Source organism: Dermacentor andersoni, chromosome 6, assembly GCF_023375885.2.
Source record: "Dermacentor andersoni chromosome 6, qqDerAnde1_hic_scaffold, whole genome shotgun sequence".
NCBI classification, from domain to species: Eukaryota; Metazoa; Arthropoda; class Arachnida; order Ixodida; family Ixodidae; genus Dermacentor; species Dermacentor andersoni.
Genome location: NC_092819.1, coordinates 28,607,903 through 28,630,936, shown reverse-complemented (window position 1 = coordinate 28,630,936; position 23,034 = coordinate 28,607,903). Strand labels below are relative to the sequence as shown.

The window sequence follows — 23,034 nt, the reverse complement described above, 5'->3', positions numbered from 1 at the left end:
CGTTAATAATTCTCCTTCGTTGGTGTGATTGTTAATTTCTACGCCAATTTCTTCAAGTAGCGCCCTCCCAGGTCGTGTCCCCATTAGTCTCTCCTGGTGGGCCACCTGTTGAACCTCAGCTATCTCTTCTAGTGTTATGCAGCCCTAGGCGCAATAAGCTATCATTGGCCATGCTGATGGGAAGTCCTAGTGCAGTCTTTATAAGTCATCTGATTAAAGTGTTTAGCTTGTTCTTATCAGCCTGTGTCCATTGTAGCATGCCAGCCACGTACGAGAAGTAGCAAAAGGCAAATGCATGTACCAATCTTATGGCACTGTCTTCTCCTAGCCCCTTATGCTTGTTGGTAACTCTACACAGAAGCCTAATGACTTCTTCTGACTTGTTAGAGATGTGTTGTATCATCCTGCAATTAGATCCATTCGTGTCGCTTAAAATGTTTCACATGATGCAACTAAATTTGGTGCCAGGGTTGAGATAGGTGCAATAATGTGACTTTTCCTGGAGTGGCAAAATATGTTTAAAGACTGCTGGCCGCAAGTGCCAATCACTCGTCAGCATGTCTCCGTGCAGTTCGTGCTTGATAACATAGAGCGCCCTTAAATTTCAGGCTTTGTACATAGGTTGCAAGAACATTCAATTCTTTTTGTCAACACCATGCTCCATGAATATATTGCTAGCATTGAACATTAATGCTTCTCTGTGGAGTTGCTGCTTCATGTTATGCAGTACATTACGCGACTGATAAACCGACATTCTAGATTGATTGACTATGTGACCTTACTGTCCCTTCAAGTACTCTGCTGCATGCAGGAATGTCCAGATTTTCAATGAAGGATGTTCAGTATGCAAAACTACACTTTACAAAAGTTGGCACATGCAAACTTCTCGAATACCTTTATTAGTACAGGGGAAAATTGAAGGCCACTTATAATAGAAACAAGATAAATGCCTGTACGAGATGCAGGAAGACAGTAAATGCAAGCACACATACGATACTGTTACACTGGAAGCACAAACTTCTCCAATAAGGCTACAAAAAGAATTGTGCCTAGGTTGCTACAACATGTAAATAGGGCATATCAAGAGCAAAAGTCAATAACCGCGACGAGTCTGCATACCCTCGGTTCACAAAGGTCTTGGCCATGCGCTTGAACCTGACGTGGCACTTTATGAAGCTGTCGTGGATGTTTTTGACTTCATACCAAAGTACATTCTCCACACCTCTGTTCCAGAGGATGTGTAACTTGATGCAGAGCTTTAGAAAAGACAGCAGTGGTTCCCGCAGATCACTAAATGGTTCGCTCAGCAGACACTGACGAAACACTTTGGCAACATACCCTTCGTGGCACTTGATCACAGTGTCCAGATCTGTGGCACCATCTAGTTCTTTGTCAAAGGCTAGTTTGCTGCCATGCAGAACTTCTTGCATAAGGCAAGCATGGAAAGAGTTGAGAAAAGTGAGGACTTGGAATCTCAGTAACTGGAGGGAGAGAGCAACCTGCTTCATTGTCACTGTCTCCCCGAAATGGCAGCTGCAGAGCTCCTGGAAATGCAGTTCTTCGAGAGCAAACTTGGCACACTTCACTTTGCAAAGGAAAATAAAAATCCGGTTGTATAAATTGAGAGTAGTTTCAGTCAACACAATTGACACTGGCCATGACACATCATAGCGAAGCACGACATTGTCAAAGCCATCCAGCTGTACCTTGGATGAGCTGTCCTTTAGTCTCATGCTCAGCTTGCTTAAGAATGGAACAGGTTTGCAGTGCCAAGACAGTGCCTCCTGCAGGGCAAAATTCAAAAATGACAAGTTCTGCCACGTCACTGGAGTATCTGACAAGAGCTTTGAGAACACCTCAGTAGTAAATGAGTGCATGATCTCGCCAGCAAACATAAGAAAGTGACTGTGAATGGTGTCGATCTGTTTGGAAAGTTCGCACTCAGATTTGAGGTAATGGAGGAACTTGGCGCTGTTCTCACGGCATCTTTCTGTTACGGCTGTTGTGATGGCTTGCTGAATTTGGGACAATGTGCAGGTTAGATTGTGTGTTGCACTGTCTGTCTTGCTCGACTTTTGCTCACATGCCACATTAATAAGCCCAAAACAACCAATCTGTTTAGTCCACTGCCTAATTTCTTCAAATACTTCTGCAACATTTCCTAAAGTTGCAGCTTGTTCTGCCTCACATTCAACTGTGCTTGTAGGGTGAGGAATTTCTTTAATAATGGAAATGTATAGTGTTCCCGGCATGCTCTTCAGGACATCGTTTCTGCTCTGCATCGCATGCGTCAGGTGCTCCATCGACTTCCCTGCAGACGTGAGTGGCAGTAAATGGCGCCCCATGACCGTGTTCAAGTAATCAGAATCACAAATGTACAGAGATTCCTTCCAGTACCTCGGGTCTTCAAACGTAATGTCAGAAGCACGTCTAATAGGAAACTCTTGATATGGATCTGTCAGTTTTCCACTGCTGCTTAGCTCGTCGACAAAGTCAATGAAGGGTTTCACGGTATCCAGATACAGGCCCACCGTTTGTGACCTGTGCTGGCTTAGAATTGTGGCACTCACTAAGGCCCGCTCGAGAACGCTCAGCAGCTTGACTGTCCTCTGCACAGGGCTGGCTGTGGCATCACTGGGCAGAACGCTACGATAAATGTCGTGCATATAGCTTACAAGCTCAAAGTAGGGATGCATGTCTTCCAGCAGCATTAAAAGCGTAAACGTTTCCACCTGTTCTATGAGCACTTTTTCAAGGTGCACGAGGTGTCTGTTGTACGGTGCCAGCTGCTCCGAAATAGAGTTTGCAAAAGCTTGGAAAGTAAGCGTCACCACAGATGTCTTGGCTCCAGCACCTGCAGTTGCTGAAATAAAGTCTTGCAAATGGGTTACGTAGGACGCATAACGGCACACTTCCTCCAATTGATTCTTCAAGGCTACTTGAGTCACGTGCGACAACTTGAAGTTGTCGTTGACGACGTACTCCATTCCATTCCAGGAAAACGCAAACAGTTCTTTCGTGCCGCGCAGCATCCACAACACCTCGCGAAGCAAAAGCCGCTCCGACACCATGCTGTGCTCGCCTGTCGGCGTTACAACGCCACAGCTGTTCAGGTATGTTTCCCATTCTTTGACTAAATTCGACGTAATTGTGGAGTGCACAGGAGCCGCGGCAGGACGATTATTGCACCGGTTCCAGTACGGCGGCAGGACGTAGTCTTTCAGCGCCATCGTCGCCAATCCTACAGAAACGATTAAAAAAAAAAAGAAAACGTTCCCACGCTGACCTTAAGCCGCAACGCGCACCATATATGTGGCTGTTACACCATTCTTTAATATCGATGACCTTATGACTACAATGAGCAAGAATACGATGTCATGACATGACTTCGCGCGCAAACAGCAGCTAATGCAGCTGATGCAGCACCGACGACTTTTGCATACGTCTTGTGTTGGCTTGTCTCTTGTTGCGTTACTGGCTCGAGCTTGAGTCGTTTAGTTTCGGCTTGCAAATTTACTATTTAGAAGCCGACATTAGAAAAGTCGAGAAAGCCTCTTTCGCAGCGTGGTTAGCGTGTTGTGTGCGCTTGGCTGTTGTGGTGGTGGTGTTACGCAGGCAATCGTCTTTTAAAGGCCTGAGCAATGGCAATTCCTGATCAGGTAGTAATGCGGAAGATCAAGAAGCGCCAAAAGAACAGAAAAAAGTTAAGGGCTCTGAAGGAACTGGAGAGTGAATGTCGACATGGTAAGCTGGCACTCCGTCGGTGTTTGGTCTATCGACACACTGTCATCTTGTGCAGTAACATGTCCGTGTTGTTTTGATGCCTGAAACATGCTACTCGTAAACGTGTAATAATGATGTTGAAGACAACAATTGTATTTGTGGTTACAAGCTCGATGTTAAGGCCGTTCGTGGACTGTACGTCACCCAATTGGTCAAATGCACGCATGGTACGCTCAGAGGTCTTCTCCGGGGCTTCTTATGCATCTGCTTATGGCTGTAGTTTCTTGGAAGATATTGTTAGGTACTGGTCAAATAACAACGGAGAACGTAAAATTTCGTAGGAATAGGGTCACAGTAGAGAAGCAAGTGTCAAATCGTCTTGCGATGATCCATTTTCTTCCTGATAGTACTGTCATGATGATTTGTCTATTGAGACGTGATCGCGTTCATTTATTTGTTTTTCTTTGTTCTGGGGGCATGACATTAAAGGGGATGGGGATTAGCATACAAGCGCTTATTACCTACGCACTCTGCCTTATAATGTGAGATCACTCATTGGTTGGAAAGGCTACTTGAAACGTCGTTGTGCACTACCTTTGAACTGTCACTGCCATAACAAACACATTTCAGCAAGATTTCCTAACTTCTTTGTATGACATAAGAGACTACTCCCTCTTTAGTTCCTTTGCATAAGGATTTGATTATTTGCACAATGTTCTCGTCATTAATTATTAATTAATGATGAGAACATTATATTAATTGACATTATATTAATTCTAGTCATCATGCACAGGAGGTCCCATTTGAGTTTCTAACTACGGGACCTCCATCTGTATTTACATATGCTGTAATTATCCCCATTTTGTCATGAATAAACTGATTCTGATTCTGTCATATGATCCGCTTTATTTCTTGTAATTGTGATGTTGCATTGAGTAAAAATTTTCTGTGTTGGTAAATCAGGGAAAGCTCTGTATTAGAGTCAAATACCTGTTTGTTCTTCCTTCTTTCTTCTCCTTCTTTCATCTTCTTCCATATTTAATAGACAAAAAAGTGGAGACAGAAAAGGAGGAAGAAGCAAAAATGGTTGAAGATGAACCCGAGGACCGACCTCAAGATGAGCATGCTGAAAAACACGAAGAAAAGGATGGTGAGGAGTAGTGATGCACTGCCTTAAGCTGGTTGTTTGCATTGTGTTTCTCATAGAGTTACAACAAGTATCAAATAATCAGGGTTTTACAGTGGAGTGTTATATGCTAGGTTCTGGTAGTTTGTGTGTGTAGGCAAAAAAGATGGCAGCCACCCCAGAGCTAAAAGAGCTAAAGCAAAAGCATATTGCTAGGTGTGCCCCAGCGGCATTTAATAGGGAGGTGTCAAAATGTATTGTGATAAAAAAAGATTCATAATAAATAAAGTAAAACAGGAATAGACACTGTTTAGTATGGATTGCGGTTTGATGTCACGGGCTCTATAGACAAACTACGTAACCTTATCTCAATTCCCCTCCACCCGTGCAATGGATAGACCGTGTGCAGTGAGGACGTTGGAAGAACAGTGCGCCTATGAAGAACATCGTCATGAACAGAAGTGGGAATGTGTGGGGTGGCGGTGGGCGGCACATAATGCAGACGAAGATGGTGCCAAAAATGCCAAGCATATGCACCTTTGGTTGGATCACTCCTACCGACTCCACTCCCATTGTAATTGCGGGTGATATCAGCATAGACACGTCTCGGCCAGGCGGAAAGTGGTTTGCGGCGTTTCTCTTGGAAAGGCCCGGCATTCAATGTTACACAAACATCAGTGTGCCCACGACGCATCATCGGTTGTGTATAGACCTCACATTGGCCAAGAACTCTTCCAGTGTCGCCACAGAGCCTCTGGCCGTATATCATAGCAATCATGCAGCAATACACTCTTAGACAAAGGTACACCCTTTGGGGTGTATATCTGCCACATAACAGTAATCTTCATATGCCTTGCTTGCGTTTCCTTTCTTGAAAACGCCGTGCCCGCTGCTTTCCTTTCAGGAATACTATGTCATGCTGATAACGCGCATGCTGTTCACTTCTGGGAAGTACTGTGCTTGCAGTGTTAAAGAAAGGAAATGTGGACAATACAGATGACGATTATTGTTGTGTGGCAAGATACGACCCAAAGGGTGTAATTTTGTTTTAGAGTGTAGCCACCTTGGTGACCAAATAATGAATCCAAGAAAGCAAACAAAAAAAGGTTAAATTTAAGATACGTATTGAGTATGCAGTTTAATAATAATTAAAAAAAAAGGTCCTGAAAAAAGCATTGTGGTATGTGTCTTTTATTTTCAGTCAACATATTTATCACAATGTATACAGCTCCACTGGTCATCCACCTTCACAGAGTGGAATGGCTCTCAATCTTTTTAGTCGATATTTCCATCTGCATATGGTAGGTAGAAAGGCACTTTATGAACGCTATTGTAAAATGTATGAGCATTTGAGAGGCGTGTGCAGTGCACATGATTGCGTGTAATAAATGCAGGATGCAAGTTGGGTTACTGCCTGGTGGGTTTTCCGCTCGCCAGCACGGCCTTTATTTTTCCACTCATGGGGGCCAGCTGCTGGCTCGACCCCGTAGTGGCACCCCAGTTGCCCATATTCCAGCTCTTCCCTTAATGAGTTCATATTTGCATGCCTTTCCTATGCCGTCACAGCCATTGTTACTAGAACCAAGGTCAGTTTGTAAATTCCACTTTGGAACGCTGCGTAAAAGTGGCTCGCTCCTATTGCCTGTTGTGCCTTCAGTTGAAAGCGTTGTGTGCACCGCAAACCACCCCAACAGGGAGCATTGTGTAGCAAAGGGCAACAGATCCCTCTTGTGTGTGCCTCACATAACTTCACCCCCCCCCCCCCCCCATATTTTACAACGTTGTGCATGTGGTGCTTCCAAAAAGGGGGGAATATTCCAGGAAAATTCTGTTGCTGCATCTATTCAGGTGCATAAATTGGAATTCCCCATCTCTTTAATACTGACTAGTTTACAGACTGCCATAAGATGCGAGATGGTTTGGCTGCCAAATTGGAGTTTGTTCAGTGTGAAAATATGCGAATATAAAGGTATTGTCTTGTGCTAATTGCCTGGGTCAGTTTTCTTTAATCTAGCGCGCAAATGTCGCCTGACGTGGCTAGTGGGTGTGAGAGTAATTTTTTAATGTTCTTACCTTACATATAAGTATTTATAAGTGCATTTAAAATGTTTCCTTCTGGAAAAAAAATTCAGGCTTTAAAAGGTTAATTAACTGCTAATTTATAAGAGAGAGGAGGAAAATATGACCTATAATATAATTTTTATCCTTGTAATGTGGTGCCTAACATGTTCTGGGCTCTATAAGGTCTTGATAAGGTAACCTTGCCATTTGTGAAGGGGTTCTTCATTTTGGGGGGAAGGGAGGATGCAATGATCTTTTCGTACAAATGCTGTTATTGAGATAGGTAGGATTATAGAAGATTGTAGCTTTCCATTGAATTAAAAACTATTGCATGGTGGTCACTATGGTTTGAGAGGCACAAAGACACTAGCAGGGACAGAGCAACGCTCATTCTTGAGGCAAACAATGTGAAAAAAGACTTATTATGTAGCCATGGAATACTGATACAGTGCTAACCATCAACTGAAGCTTTTACTGAAATGACACAAATATATATGTATGGAACAAGCATGTGGCAAAAAGTAAAGCAGAGGCAACAAAACACCCTTTAATTGCGTACATCAAGACACTCTTTATCTTACGCATGCGACAAGCATGACAGATGTTCCATCAACTCACGTTTCACCCAATATGCTTGCAGGAAATGCTTATTCAATCTCACAAGCTGCCTTTTCTTTGTGCCTAGAAAGCGCTCTGGTATCAGAAAACACTGGGGCATGGCCACATTTTCTACCATGCAAGGATAAGTTAAAACACAGCTGGCCTTTAAGAGATGCTTTATCGTTCATTAACCTATTGTTCAAACAGCACCCAGTCTGCTGAACATAGCAGTGGGCAGACCAGGTGCTGTTTAAATAATAGATTATTGTACCATTCACTTTTCTTTCTTAAGCTTTGCCTTCTTGGTTTCTTACTTAGAAAGTATATGTAAGATTTGTTGCAAAACATAAATGGCAGAGTTCAGTTGGGCAAATGTCTTGAAACTAACTGTTCTGTTTTTCATTATCAAGGAAAGTCAGATGCTACTGAGGCTGAAGAGGTCGAGCCAGAGCCAGAGCCAGAACCCTGTGAGTTTTTTGCCTGTTAACTTTAGCAGCATTTGCAAGCACTAACCGTATTCAAGAGTACACTCATTGTACAATCAATTGGAACCCCACGGGGTTTATTGCTTGTTTAACCTTAGCGGCATTTGCAAGCAGTAGTTGTATGTGCTGAAGAGTATAGTCATTATGTATAATCGGTTTTAAAAGTTTGGGCCCACCATCTCATGCCCTTGGTACGAAAGTTTTTCAAATTGTAGTCCCCTGTGTGAAGTGGTACTCTCGAGGTCCAGTTTGCAAAGTGGACTTCAGGTCTGTTTGGCACTGTGTGACCACATTACCTTTGTGCTGCCGTAAGTAACAGAAATGCTCCTGTTAACATAGTACTGCTTTCATGATGACAATGTCCACTGGTTTATACTAAAATGATCTCTGATCAGTTTCAGAAGGGTTACAGCCTGTCCTGGCCATTAGTATGGAACTGTTGTGACCACTGTGTGTAAAGGCAGCTTATGAGGAGCAAAAGGGTGAAAAGATGTATTTATCACTGCATTGACTAACTTGTCATTATTACATGCATCAGCCAGATCCCCTCTTTAATCTAACCGTCTTTGAGATGGCATTAACTAAAACTGAAATGGTTTGAAAGAAAGTAGGGGATTGGTCAACCTTGGGTCATAGGGAAGGTTATGTTTTTGATCAAAATATCGCAGTGGTTTAATGCACGTCTCAGGTGGGCAAGCTTGATGTCAATTTGAGCGAGTACACTACACCTTTAGTGTCATTCTCAAGCTGTTGTAACGAAAAGGCACTCACCGGCGAGTGTCGTCGTCGAACTGACTTTGCTCCATCAATGAGTGTAGCTTTGATAACAGTGTCTAAAAAATGCATAGAATAATACCTAAGGCAAGGTAGTCAGCACCAACTCTAAAACAACTTTTTTGTAATTTCAAATGTTAAAAGACAGCTTTACAAAGACAACTTCAAAGTAAAAAACAGTGCAGGATACTTTGCTGTGAAACAAGATGGCTGCTGAGCAGAATGCTTGGAAGCTCGGCAGCAAGGTCACCTGCGCACCTTAAAACATAGTCATGTTTCTTATATGCTTAATGTTTACTATGTTGTGTTTTTCATATGGATGCACAAATACGGCAATAGTATGTGCTTTCCTTACCTTTTTCTTGTTGACGCGAAGTGGCATCAAGTTCATAGAGGCGTCTTCCAGTTGAATTCCATTACTTGGGCTCGAGCTTATTTTCCTGTGCAGGGAGATGCCATGTAAATAATGCACCTGGAAGAAGTGAAAATTTCAAATAATTTTATACTTCTTTGTTGCTTTCCTCTGGCCACAGTACCAGGGACAAGCTTCGGAGTGTTATCAGACACGCACTTCAGCTCCCTGCGTGGGAAGGTGTCTGAAGCCACACTGAAGGCAATCGAGGGCATGGGCTTTAAAAGGATGACCGAGATACAGGCCAAGACCATTCCACACTTGCTGGAAGGAAAGTAAGTTTGCAAAGTCCAGATGATTTTGTATTGCCGTAATTTTCTGTGCTACCTCTGCTGTCTAGTATTCGTCTTGCCATTGCACATCCATTTCTTCAGAGATTTCATCTCGCTTTCTTCTCTCCTGTTCTGTTCTTGCTCTTGTTTCAGAGTGTTCGGTACTTTCACACGAAGCACAACTGGAATACAATATCAAAACTACACAAAGCAATCCAAAAAAAGAAAATTTTTGCTTTGTTGTTGCTGCTGTTAAAGGGGATCTGGGCCACTATTTATCTAAGTCGAAAAATGCAGTTGAAGTTAAATTAGACTTTCAGAAATACTTTGCCGCAAAAAACTCTTCAGTGTGCTCAGCAGAAGCGGAGTTATTGGCAATCAGACGTAGCGTTTATGGTGCTTCTGCTCCTTCAATTATTTCTGCTGTGAAGGCTACGGCGGAGCACGGTATGCCCACAACACTCCCCCTACTGAACATCACCATGGCACACGGTTCAAATTTGATTTTGGTTGTTCACGTGTACGCCGCTATTTCCAATTTTACCGCCTACAACGTGCCAGACATGCCAAACGCAGTTGTCCTCAGCGAACCTCAGTGCGCCCAGCCAATGAACTCATTGTGGCGCCCCCTGGCAGCTGTAGTATCTATGCTATGTAGCAGACCGCAGATACATGCAACTAGCACAGCATTTGCTTTGTGCATGACAGGGCTAGACTACACACTCGCACTCATAGGCTCATGTCTGACAATGCCAAGTGGTGTGGACTGGCTTTGTCCTGCACCAGCTTCACCGACGGATAGTAGCCACATCCGTTGTGCATATTTTGAAGTGCTATCAATAGCTCGATCATTACAAGGCGAAGTCTACCAAGGCGGCTAACTAGGAGCGGCCAGGAGTGAGTGCGCGCTGGCAAGCATGTGTGTGGTCATGTGGTTAGAGGGTAGTTGAGTGTTCAAAACTAGTCGAAATTAGCAAGAACCGACGACTACCACACAAATAAGCAGGGCGGCCAAACTTTAATTCCTATGCGGGCGGCCACAGCCGAGCGTGAGCAGGCAATTGTCGGCTTCTTCCGGAAGTATGTAATTATTGATGAAATTCGAAAGCAGATTTTTGCTTACTTCAGGCTGTTTATTAAACTGCGTCAATAAATATACACAATAACAGTAGGAAGAAGCACATTGATCCAAACACCCTTCTTGGTGGATGTCAGCTATTGGCCTGTGGCAGACTTTTCTTCTTCTTCTGGCGCACCGCTAGTTTAGGACATGAGCGAGTAGTGGGGTATGGCTTAAGAGAGAAAGAAGAGGAGTTGGAAACGATGGAGTCGATAAAGTGAAGGAATTTATAAATAAAACCCCCGTGCTCTTAGCTGTGCTTGGTGATACCACAGGCCAATATAGCAGCTTACCTGCCGTGGTTGCTTAGTGGCTATGGTGTTGGGCTGCTAAGCACGAGGTCACGGGTTCAAATCCTGGCCACTGCGGCTGCATTTCGATGGGGGCGAAATGCAAAAACACTTGGTACTTAAATTTAGGTGCACATTAAGGATCCCCAGGTGGTCCAAATTACCGGAGTTCCCCGCATCGGCGTGCCTCATAATTAGATCATGGTTTTGGCACGTAAAACTCCATAATTTAGTTAACTTTTTTTTGCCAATAGCAGCTACGTATGAGAGTGTGCTATCTTACGAAATAAAGCATCCAGAAAAGAGTGAAGAGCAGGCTCCTGTTGAAAAGAGAGTGCTTGAGAGAAAGGTGACTTTGCGCTCCACTTGCGAGGTCTACTGGTGTTGGTTGAGGGCCCCTTCAAGCAAAAATTTTTGAAATTGGCTTACATCTGAAGTCATCCTGCTCAGACACATGAAATCAGTGACATAATTTTTCTAACGTAGTGTTTTTTGTTCCTTCCATCCTTCCTTCCTTCCTTCCTTCCTTCCTTCCTTCCTTCCTTCCTTCCTTCTTCTTCTTCTTCTTATTTTCATTTATTTCCTTGTGGTTTGTTTGTTCGGGGGCTGGCTCTGAGTCCATTGTATTCCACTACGTAAAATTTTGTTGTGTAAACTTAATTTAAGCAAGTCAGTTGTGGTCATTTATTTGACACGGTTGCTGTTATTTGCACATGTGGCGAAGGACTAAGAGGTGTTTGCTGCTCAAAAGCAAAGCCGTCACAAACATGCAGTGCCTGCTGTTCAAAGCAAAAGCACACTCGGAGTACGTTGCTTACCATGTAATAAACAGGTGTGCCAAAAGCTGTGCAGTGTACTTCCATTTGGATAGCTTGTTTGGGGACTCAGTTGACTTTTGAAATTCTAAAGCATCATCTCTTTTGTGTAATGAAGAAAAGCATCAGTTGGTGTTAGGGTTTACCACATCCCTTCTTCAATTCATCCTATATTTGCTGTGAACAACTAAGAAATCTTACTGCGAACTGCTGCATGTGTAAAGCTGTTCGTGCTGAATAAGAGATGGTTAACTCAATTGAGTAAAGCTCTAGCTTAAAGAAAAAAAGAAAGGCTGTTATCTTTGTTAGTTGCAGTGGCTATGTAGCAGACAGGAAGAAATCTATTGCTTTCATGGTTTTGTTAACACTTTCCTGTGTGCGTCTATTCCCGTCGGTAGCCTGCTATTTGTATTTCAAATTCAGATTCGTATTTTGCCACTTTCCGAGCGGCCTTGAACAGCCAGAATCATTTATTGGGTAATTAGGAACCGTTTAGACAGTTTCGGTTTTCTTTTTCCTCCATGCACGGATCTTTAAAAAGCCTCCTGAGAAGGTGGCATGGTCGGCCTTATGAGTGCCCATAGATTCCAAAATGGTGTCAGCACCACATGCTGCTCACGCACGGAAACATTGCATTTCTACCGATTCCAATTCAACTGCACGTGAGTTTTTGGACTTCGAAAACGATACTGACGTGGAAGAACACTTAAACTCTTCAGACAGAGTTTTGCTTTCTTCGCCGCACCATTTCAAAGCTGTTGTGCACAGATATTAAGATTTCTTGTGTCTTCTCAAGGTCACAGTTCTTACCTGCAGGGTGTTACCATCTTTTGGTCTGGGTCATTTTCTGACGGCCGCGCAGGGTGTCAAGTTTGGCTCAACATCATGCTGGGACTAGTTACCAGAGTTGACATTTTCATTTATATCTAAAGAAAGCTTTGCACCAAGAGGTTATATTTACTCGAATTTTGCACAGGTCCTTTGCATTAAGAATGTATATTCTGAAATGTTTTAAGGTCTTTCTGGTGCAAAGCAACAGTTACCTATTTATATAACCTTTTTTTTTTACATAATGTTTGTTTACATTTTCTTTTTCAAAGACTGTTTAATCAACATGTTGTTTGGGACTAGCGCTGTGGGAAAAAGCATTTTTTCCTCTTCAGTATCAAGCATGTCCTGTAATAGAAAAACTCCTCTTCCCAGGGCAGGAAAGTGCCAAGTACTTGTCATCACTGTCATCTCTCTCCTTCTTTTTAGTTTTCTTCAAAGTGAAAAGATGCAATTTACCCAGCTTTCTGTACACTAGGCCAGTATTAGTTTTAAAACTGGTTCCTTATTTGGCACCCCTGCGAGCACTTGTTACCACAGCCTCCTGTATTTTCACAATGCCTTCCCAGTCGCTCTGCAATGCATGGGAGCCACCAGTTCAATGTGGCAATGCCACATTGCGAGACATATTATACCTCTTGTTGCTGAACCATGTACAACTTTCACCATGCATTGTTGCCTCTTCTTTTCTTCTATGTGGCATGCAATTAAAAAATTGACGTGACCCTAGCCGTGTCCCATGGACTGTGAACAAATAGTATTGGGAAAGTGGCACCCCCCAAGTGACCCCTACTTTTGGCATCACTGGGCAGGCATTGAGAAAATACAGGAGGCTGTGCCACAGGCAGCTTGCTTGGTTGCTGTTCACCTACCGCAAGGTTTTCAACACCTACACCCGGCACTCTAGATGCCTGATGGGTTGCAGGGACACTGGACTCAATTAACAACACTGTCAGACTCCAGAAACACTTGCACATGTGTCTTGTGTACACACAAGAATGGTAGGAGTTTTTCTCTTCGATCGTCCACATTGATAGGAGACCATGATCCAAAGGCTTTGTTTTGAGTTCTTGACTTGATGCAAATGGTGCAGCTGTGAGTATAAGTGCAGCTGTAGCCTTGTTATAAGCCACTGGACTTGAAACACAACTTTAGACATGCCACAATTAGTGTATTTATATCTACGCACCTCCTTCTTTAATCATCATCATTCGTCATTCCTTTTCTTTCCTGTCCTGCTTCCTCGGGCCATAGCAAGCTGTAAACCTCTCTGCTTTCTTGTAAATAAAATTCCTTGCTCTTTCTCTCTCTCTCTGCGCTGCTTCCTTTCCAGAGATGTGGTGGCTGCTGCTAAAACAGGCAGTGGCAAAACACTGGCGTTTCTCATCCCCGCCGTGGAACTCCTGTCCAAGCTGAAGTTCATGCCTCGCAATGGCACGGGGGCACTGGTGATTGCACCAACACGGGAGCTGGCTATGCAGACCTTTGGCGTGCTCCAGGAGCTGCTCTCCGGCCAGAACCAGACACTGGGACTCATCATGGGAGGCACCAACCGGCAGTCCGAGGCCAGCAAGTTGGCCAAGGGTGTCAACTTTCTCGTTGCTACGCCAGGCCGTTTGCTTGACCATTTGCAGGTTCGTTGATTTATCGTTGATGTGCGCATTGTTCACTACCCTTCATGGATGAAGGGAAAGTGAAGAGAGGCCCTGATGTTGCTCACCACAAAGCCAAACCACACCTCCAACTTATCAGGCAACTCCTCTTCTCTGCCTGCCCTTTCTCATGTCAGAGTCTAGTGTACCGTGCTGACCTTAAGGCCATGTCAGAGGGAGTAACCAGCTTTTTAGCAATCATTGTTTGCTCCATAAACAGCAAAAATGAAAGCTAAAATGACACATGACTTCCGCCATTATTTTCACAATGCATCTGGGATCGTCGAAGCCTATCCTCACCATTTCTCTTCCCCTATATCACCATTGTTAGTCTAACTTGGTCCATCTAATGGTCAGTGCTTTTCTTCATGCCCTGCTCCTGTTCTGTGCCAACAGCCCCAAGCCTTCGCTAACAAGTTCCCAAATTTCACTTGTCTATATGCTTTCCTATTTGTCTTAGACACGCATTTTTTTCCTGTAATAGGGGATATGCAAAACTCTGCAAGTGTACTTCAAGTGTTCACTTACCGTCCACAATACTTCTGGCCGAAAATGAAGTACTAGTATTGACCTTTTTTTAAGGAAATAATACACTCCACCGAGCATTTTCCATGCGCCCGGTGTATGGTGCTCTCTTGTGCTCTCTTGTCCGCATCTCAACCAGCTGCACACATGAGACACACAGTCCAGATGATCCCAAGCTGATGTTCCACAAGGATGTTTTAAGAAAAAAAATTGCTGGACTGAAAAAGATGTCTCAAAGTGAAGCCAAACTGCCTCCGTCTAAGGAGGAGCTTAATAAAGCATTAGCTTATAGTAAAGAAAGACAAGCGCTTTCCTCACACTCCACACAAATCTAATATGGCTAATTTTGCTGTACAGATACTGGTCGGCGTGTGTCTTTGTGTTACTGGGTTTAGGATGAAGCCTGAATGTCTTGGCAGATTTAATTGGGGTTCATGTAATAAATACACAACCGAAGGTAATACTTTCGTCAAGAACAACCTGCTTTCATTTTCTAATTAGCCTAGCTTCTACATTGAAAGAGCAAAAGCACTTGATTTGTTAGTGGACACCACCGGAGAAGGCTCTATTTCAGAGGTGCAGTATTAGCAGATGCTGGCTTCACCTCAGCTGGTAAAAATCTGCGGGAGCTTCCACACCAGCAAATTTTTTTAAGACTCCGTGATTTTCCTCAGCTTTGCTGATCATAACACTATAAAAGATGTCTGAGTTTCCAAGTTTCTGATAACAGTAAAATTCTTTGCTGCCTGAAAGACCGCTGCCACAGGTGGTGTTAAGCAAACGCAGTTGCAGTGGCAAATCCAAAGCTCTGGCTTGACTCAGTTTCTCCATGACTGTGCATTTGCATTTTGGCCAAGAGAGAGAGAGAGAAGTTTAATGATACGAAATGATGAGAGGTCGGCCTGAGGTATATTCCTCTAGCCAGCTACTCGGCATTGGGGGAAGGGGAAGAGGGAAAGAAAGAGAGAAGAGGTGCATGATGGGTGACGATGACGATAGAAGGAAGATGTAGAACATATCGCAAGCAATTTGGCATGCTCAAAGTCTGCAATCCAAGCCCGTAGTTTTTAAAAAGTTCAGTAATGCCTGAATGGCCTTGAAACTTGATCGAGCATCTGGCCAAGGGCCTAAAATAACGTCCTCCGACAACGGTGCGCTGTCGAGACGCGTAAGGTCGTTGTCCAACCTTTCTCGCTCTTCCACATACTTAAGGCAGTCACAAAGCACATGACCTATAGTCTCAGGCACATTGCACACCTCACAGTGTGGAGACTCGGTGCGTCGCATGAGGTGCACGTATCCGCGCGTAAACGCTACCCCCAGCCTTAGTCTGTGCAGAACACTGGCACCGCTTCGATGAATTTTCGGTGGTAGCCTAAAATTCATGGCAGGGTCCAATCTTTGGAGTCGTCTGTGGCGATTATCCGGATTGTCCCAGTGCTGTGCTGTCAATTTTCGGATGACACTGGAGAGGAGACAGTTGGCGTCCGCTCTTGAAAAAGGAATTGAAAGCAGTGACTCTCGTTCTTCGAGTGCTTTCTTCGCTTCTGCGTCGGCCAGTTCGTTGCCCTGTATACCACAGTGACTGGGAATCCACTGAAATGTGATGTGGTGGCCGTTTTCTTGTGCTAAAGTGTAGAGCTCGGCAGTTTGAAGAGCCAACACTCTGTAAGCGCTTTCTTTCAACACCACTCTAAGTAGTTGAAGAGCCGATTTTGCGTCGCTGAAGACTGTCCATATTTGAGGAGGCTGTCGCGAAATATATTGAACGGCCTCTCTGATTGCCACTAGTTCCGTAGATGTTGAAGTCGTCTTGTTATGCAGACGAAACCGTCGAATGACTTGATGCGCAGGCACGACGAAAGCCGCACCAGACGCATACGACGATACCGATCCGTCTGTATACACGCTCACCGAGGAGTCATATTCTTTCGATATATATTCAAGTGTTAAATGTCTGAGGCCGACGGTAGGTATTCGCGATTTTTTAGAAATTCCCGGAATAGATAGACGTACCGGTATTTTGGACATTACCCATGGGGGCATATGTGGAAGGTCAGCCGGGGCAAAGTATGCTGGTATGGCAGATTCTTGCCATTTAACGGCTCTTGAGAAAGTGGAGTCCGGCCGTATATCGGGTAATGTCGATAAGGGATGGCGTCCATGACGACAAAGCAGTCGCAGGAATACTCGAAGAGGTTCGCATCGTAGATAGACAGGTAAAGGGGTGACGCGAGCCTCCTCAATTGTTCCGTGGGTTGAGGTGCAACGTGGAACACCGAGACATGTTTTCAGTATCTGTGCCTGGGCACTTTCCAGCGTGCGTAAACATGACGGGCTCATACCTGATAAAACTGGCAGGCTATACCTAATGTATCCGACGTAGAGAGCCTGGTACAGCCGGAGTAGCGAACGCTCAGATGGACCCCACTTCATACCGGCCAGAAAGCGAAAAACTTGAGCAAGCCCAGTTAATTTTTTCTTTAACATTGCCACATGTTTCGACCATGAAACACCGCGGTCAATGACAACGCCGAGGTACTTGTGGTGGGTGACATATGGGATGGCATTTCCATTGATCATAATTGGATACCAACACATAAGCTTCCGTGTGAACGCTATCGCAGCGCACTTGTCTGGGGCCAGTTGCAGTCCTTGGCACTGCAGGTACTGAGACGTTAAAGAAACAGCACGCTGCAATCTGGCACGAATTTGCAGTCGCGTGACTGCGGATGCCCACATGCATATGTCGTCTGCGTATGTACTGATGTGTACTGTATCAGGAATTATTTCCGCAAGGCCAATAAGGGCAACATTGAAAAGAGACGGGCTGAGAACTCCTCCTTGAGGCACTCCACGGACCACAGCGTGTCTTGTCGTTTCGCCATCATTCGTGGACATGAAGACTGTACGACCATTTAGGTAATTATCAATCCACATGTAGAGACGGCCGCCGATGCCTAAATTACTGAGGGCATCAAGAATGGCTTCGTGCAGTACATTGTCATAAGCTCCTTTTATGTCTAAGAAAACTGCTCCTACAAGGCGGTGTCGCTTTTTTTCGTGTTCGATCGTGGACACGAGATCAATGACCAATGGCCAAAAATCTGTAGCGCCGTCTGTAGGGTGCCATTTTACTCACAGACGGCTGTAAAGAGTGGAGATGGCGTATGCATGTCACCACTCCCCGTTTGGGGACAGGCAATTTGAATTGCGTCAAAGGTATCAGTGCCCTCCAGATGTGATTTTGCAAGCAGTTTCTTGGCATGAAACAATCGCTGCGAGGTTTCTGGAATGGTATTTTAACAGTCCATGTTGACTTAGTATTTGCCTTTAGCGTCCCTTTAAGTGGCCTGCACCATTCAGGCATCCTGCGACCTCACATAGACATGGAAATCTCTACTACTTTCACTTTGTGGGAGCAAAACCAGTGCAGCTCTACGCGATAACAAAGCTACTGAAAGTCGAAGGCACGGGCGGTGCAGAGTCAAGCGAAAACTAAACCTTTCGACCGCCCGCATCGTTGTCAAGGGTAACAGCAATGAGTTCTTTTTTTTATAAACATCGAATAGAACTAGACAAGTAGCATTTTCTTCCATCTTATAATGAAATGCAGTTATCTTCCTATTGCAAGAAGTTGAGCACTAGTGACAGAAATAAAATGAGCAGTGTCTTCGTCATTGTGCTAATAGACTTTGAATGTCCCTGGCGAGTCGCAGATTGTGTCCTGCATATACCTCGATTTCTTGATTACTAAAGCTTTGTTCATGATAATATTGATGCCTTAGGCATCCTCGAGCATTGATCTATCACTTTAGCTTGACTTAATAGTTGCCTTAAGTGTCCCTTTAAATTTCTCAGAAATGTGATCTGGGCACTTTGAGATAGGCACTCACTTTGTGGCCATGTATTTTGCTTAATAGTTGTCAAGCTGTCTTCTGTGGAAATGTAACAAGTATGATTAAATATATTCCGTATCTATCTTTTTCTTCCTATATTTCTTTTTCAGAATTCTTCTGAATTTGTGTACAAAAACCTACAGTGCCTCATAATTGACGAGGCTGATCGCATACTTGACATTGGCTTTGAAGAGGAGGTGAAACAAATCCTCAGAATCTTGCCAAGTAAGTGTTGTTGCCTTTCAAGACTTTTTGTCACTGTAGATTGCTCACTTGGTCTTTGTAAACATTCGTTATAGCTTCTTCAATACTATCGCTTTTACAATTGTAAGGTGAGAAAGTTCAGGACAGTTTTGCGAAAGCTGTTGCTGTGGCAAGCTTATTCTTTGGAACATTGTATTTTTTAAGCTTACTCTTTTGTGTGATGCAAGTGCACATTTTGCATTCAAGTTGATCTCCAAATTACTAGCTTTGTAACTAGCACACACAGAGCTTTCAAGCTCTGTGTGTGCCATCGTACTATCCAAGCTTAACAGAAAAAGCATTGATGAAAACAATTAGGTTTAAGACGTTTTGCATTCACCTTGAGAAACTTCTGACTGGCCCTTTGCTGCAAATTTTAATATGTGAAAAGTGTTTAAGTGAAAGGTGTTGAAAGGTAAACACCTAGGTGCTTGCTCTCGGTGACAGTATGCCGTGATGCAACATCCCCACTTCCTTCATTGTTTCCGACTGTTTTACATCAGGCATATTTTTCAAGTGTCTTCAATTAGCTGAATGGGTGATTTTTAAGTATGTTAGACGTAGTTGATGTTCTCATATCTGATGTTCCTGTTAAGAGTTCATACATGGAGTCATTAATTTGTAAACTTGACAACATACTGAATATAGGAAAATTCTTAGTCTGTTCTGCTGTAGTGCACTTTTATTGATCCTGAAGATAAAAGAAATATGTTGAAACTGTATTATTGATGGGCAGAATTAATTGGCATCTGAAGTATATAGAAGTTCAACACTGGTACTTTAAGGGAAAAAAACGACTGACATTATGCTGTAGGCAGATACTACCTGTTAGGTTGGTCAGGTGCTTGCTCTATGCACTTTCCTGTGCCACTTTGTTATGGTAGAGGGGCTTGAAGTAATTTCAAGCACTTGCATGGGAAAAAGTGTTGAATTCCATAACCACTGTTGGAATCTGCTGTTTTCTTAATGTTGGCAGAGCGGAGACAGACAATGCTATTCAGTGCCACGCTGACAAAGAAGACCGAGGACCTCGTGAAAGTTGCACTCAAGAGTGAGCCTCTGTACATTGGCGTGGACGAGAGTAAAGATCAAGCTACAGTTGAAGGCCTTGAACAGGTATACCTACCTATCTACATTCCTTGGTTCCTTGCACTTTGACCAACACCTCAACACCCTAAAAAAAAATTAGATAGCTGTACCTTTACAATTTTTGTGCCAAAAAACATATACAAATCTCACACATAGTCTGGGTGCAGAATTAACAAGAAGCTCAACATTTTTTCTATGAAGTTATCTTTACCAAAAATGTTGAGAGACCTTTGAAAGCGTAACCTACCAGTCTATTAACCTCATTTGCTTATTACCTAAATGCCTCTAGCTATTCTTTTTTTAATCTCAGATCCTTGTGTGCGAGTTTCATTTGACCGGTCATAAATTGGCCAGCACTGCCTAGATTTTAGTTCCTTACAAGGACAGTGACAAGTGAGAACCATAGAGCACTATCTCAACCTACCCAAACACTGGATTGACCTGTGCAGCTGTCATTATGAAACAGTTAATGACATATGCTCACTCTGTTGGCTGGTGCATTATATTTGGGCATTGCCTGATGAAACGGGAAAAAAATTAATAATTGTTTCAGGCACTGCTTACCTCAGTGATGCATTTGTTTACTATAACATTAGTGCTTGTTTTTAAAACAAGTAAGCGTCCTGAGGCTTTGGAGAAGCACTTTTCCTCATTACAGTGCTGTGATTGTAATGTTACACATGTACATCGCCTGATTTTAGGCCTCTACAGCCATGTTATATCTACGTTTTGTCATTTTACGCACCATTAACAGCTAATCACAACTCGCATGGTGCTCTTTAGCCAGCTCATGCCCATGTGCAAAAGCCCTGAAACAGTTTTCTAACTACAGGGTCCATTATAAAAGTAATGCACATGATTTTATTATGGCACAACTATCCATGGCAGCGCGGTAAAACCAGTCAGGAAATGTGGCGAGGGTTCTGCCCTGCCAACACAGCCAGCTGCCAGTTTACTCCGAGCAGTGTGAGCGGATAATACGGCGCGATGGAGCGTTCGCTTGAGCAGCGATACACTATCAAGTTTTACGTGAAGCTTGGAAAGAATGCAACCGAAACCTTCCAGATGCTTCAAGAGGCCTTCAAGGATGACTGCATTTCAAGGTTACAGTCCGGGAGGTGGCACAAGGTGTTCAAGGAGGGTCGGGAGGAGGTCGCCGACGAAAACATGGATCGTGTGTGCGAAGTTTTGCATTCTGACTGTCGATTCAGCATCCAGCAAATTGCTGATAGCCTACACGTCCACATTTGCAGTACATGGGATAGTGACCGAGGATCTGCAAATGCGCATGGTCTGCACGAAGCTTGTGCCGAAAGTGTTCACGGTAGATCAGAAAGAACTTCAAGTTTTGCGCTGTCAAGAATTGTTGGATTTTATTCAAAATGAGCCAGACTTGAACGAGCCAGAAAATGAGCCAGAGATGGCCGTAACCGGAAACGAATCTTCGATGTTCGAGTACGATCCAAAATCAAAAAGGCAGTGCAGCGAGTGGCACACAAAATCACCGCCCCACCCCCACCCCAAGAAAGCGCGCATGAGCAAGTCTCGCATGAAAACGATGCTCATTGCCTTCTTTGACGCCCGAGGAATCGTCCATTTTGAATTTGTACTGCAGGGAGAAACTGTCAACTCATGCTTTTACCTGGAGGTGCTCAAGAGATGGGCTGACATCAAAGACACGGTCAAGCTTCACCATGACAATGCCCCCAGCCACACATCCTTCATCGTTACCAACTTCCTGGCCCAGAGCAACTTCCTGGCCCGGAGTGGTGGTCCCCCATCCTTCTTACAGTCCCGACTTGCCTCCGCGCGACTTTTTTTTTTTTTTTTTTTTCCCGACTGAAGAGAGCGCTGAAAGAAAGCATTGGAAGACCGTGGAAAACATCCAAAAGCATGTTACAGCATTCCCGAGAGACATTCTCGTCGAGGACTTTCAGGGTGCTTTCCAGGCGTGGCAGGCACATCTCTGCAAGTGTATTGATGGAGGGGGAGTGTTTTGAAGAATTTTAACCATTTGTACAGGCCCAGTCAATAAATCTATTTTTCCCAGAAAATGCACATAACTTTCATAATGGACCCTGTAATCATAGAATGGCTTCACTATTAAAAAATGTCGCCTCGCAAAACTCCTGCCACAAATTTTTTTCTAATCCTTCTAGTAAAAGTGGGGTTAAGGGTAGTTATTGCACTGATGTGTGGCTTTCTCTCTCCTTTCATCTCCACTCTTGCACTGGAAGCTACATAGGGGAGATAACAAGGGAGCAAGGCCCAACCAAACGCTGCTTCCGGTTTAGGCGTGCGCAGTACTCTTTCAATATGAGATGGCCACTTGAGCGCCTGGAGGCTACGTCACTTGCAGAGACTAATCAGCGCACATGGTTGTCTGATCCTCTTGGCGACGAGAGCGCTCGCTGTGGCACCCCATGGCAGCTGTGGTATCTACACTACACAGCACACCGGGGCGATCTCGGAGGGAATGCTCAGCAAACGCTGTTTCTGAGCGGGGCACGTGTAGACAGGAAGCGCAAAGATGATTTTTTTTTTTTTTTTTTTAAGATTGCAGACATGTGTATTCTTCACTTATTTAACTCAAAATTTGAATTTATCCTATTACTGAGAATGTTCTTGCGATCACAAAACAAGCCAGTAACTATTGGTAGGTTTGTCTGCTTGCGATGTAGCTGTGTGACGACATTGCAAAGCAGAGAGCAAGCAATCTTTCACTGTTTTTGGCACGAGATTGTAAGTTCCCTGCTTCATGTAGTGCAATAATATGTGGTTCACATCTTCAAAGGAACCTGCTCTGCAGATTTACAACATTTTCTTATTATGTTCGAAAAACATTTTGGGCCCCTATAAACCCTACACGTCATCATGGCAGTCTGTCACAATTACTAGGCTTAAGTGCTTGTAATCAAGCTGGACATAAACCTGTGTGTCAGTTCTATGTTTGTTAATATAAATAGTGCTATCCTTATAGAGACCTGTAATAACCTATATATTTTTATACCATAAGGTCAACCTGGTGCTAGTTATTGCAATGTGATGATGCAGATTAATGTGCAGATTATTAGGTCAGGTCATCGGAACACTGTCTTTGCAACATTAGCAATGGACAGT

The 23,034-nt window shown here is 43.8% G+C and overlaps 2 protein-coding genes across 2 annotated transcripts in view; one reads left to right on the top strand and one right to left on the bottom strand.

Moving 5' to 3' along the window:
* Nucleotides 1-878: 878 nt before the first annotated feature.
* On the bottom strand, nt 879-3,444 carry LOC126521444 (gamma-tubulin complex component 5-like). Its single transcript, XM_050170141.3, has one exon. It carries the CDS (start codon nt 3,228-3,230, stop codon nt 1,050-1,052), a length of 2,181 nt encoding a protein of 726 aa, XP_050026098.2. The 5' UTR covers nt 3,231-3,444; the 3' UTR covers nt 879-1,049.
* Nucleotides 3,445-3,539: 95 nt separating this feature from the next.
* pit (probable ATP-dependent RNA helicase pitchoune) overlaps nt 3,540-23,034 on the top strand; it is a 29,788-nt gene continuing 10,293 nt past the window's right edge. Inside the window, exons 1-7 of the mRNA XM_050170144.3 lie at nt 3,540-3,744; nt 4,769-4,873; nt 7,921-7,977; nt 9,303-9,456; nt 13,840-14,140; nt 18,693-18,807; nt 19,802-19,941. Coding sequence (XP_050026101.2) covers nt 3,642-3,744; nt 4,769-4,873; nt 7,921-7,977; nt 9,303-9,456; nt 13,840-14,140; nt 18,693-18,807; nt 19,802-19,941 — 975 coding nt within the window. The 5' untranslated portion in view covers nt 3,540-3,641. The remainder of the gene's footprint in view (nt 3,745-4,768; nt 4,874-7,920; nt 7,978-9,302; nt 9,457-13,839; nt 14,141-18,692; nt 18,808-19,801; nt 19,942-23,034) is intronic.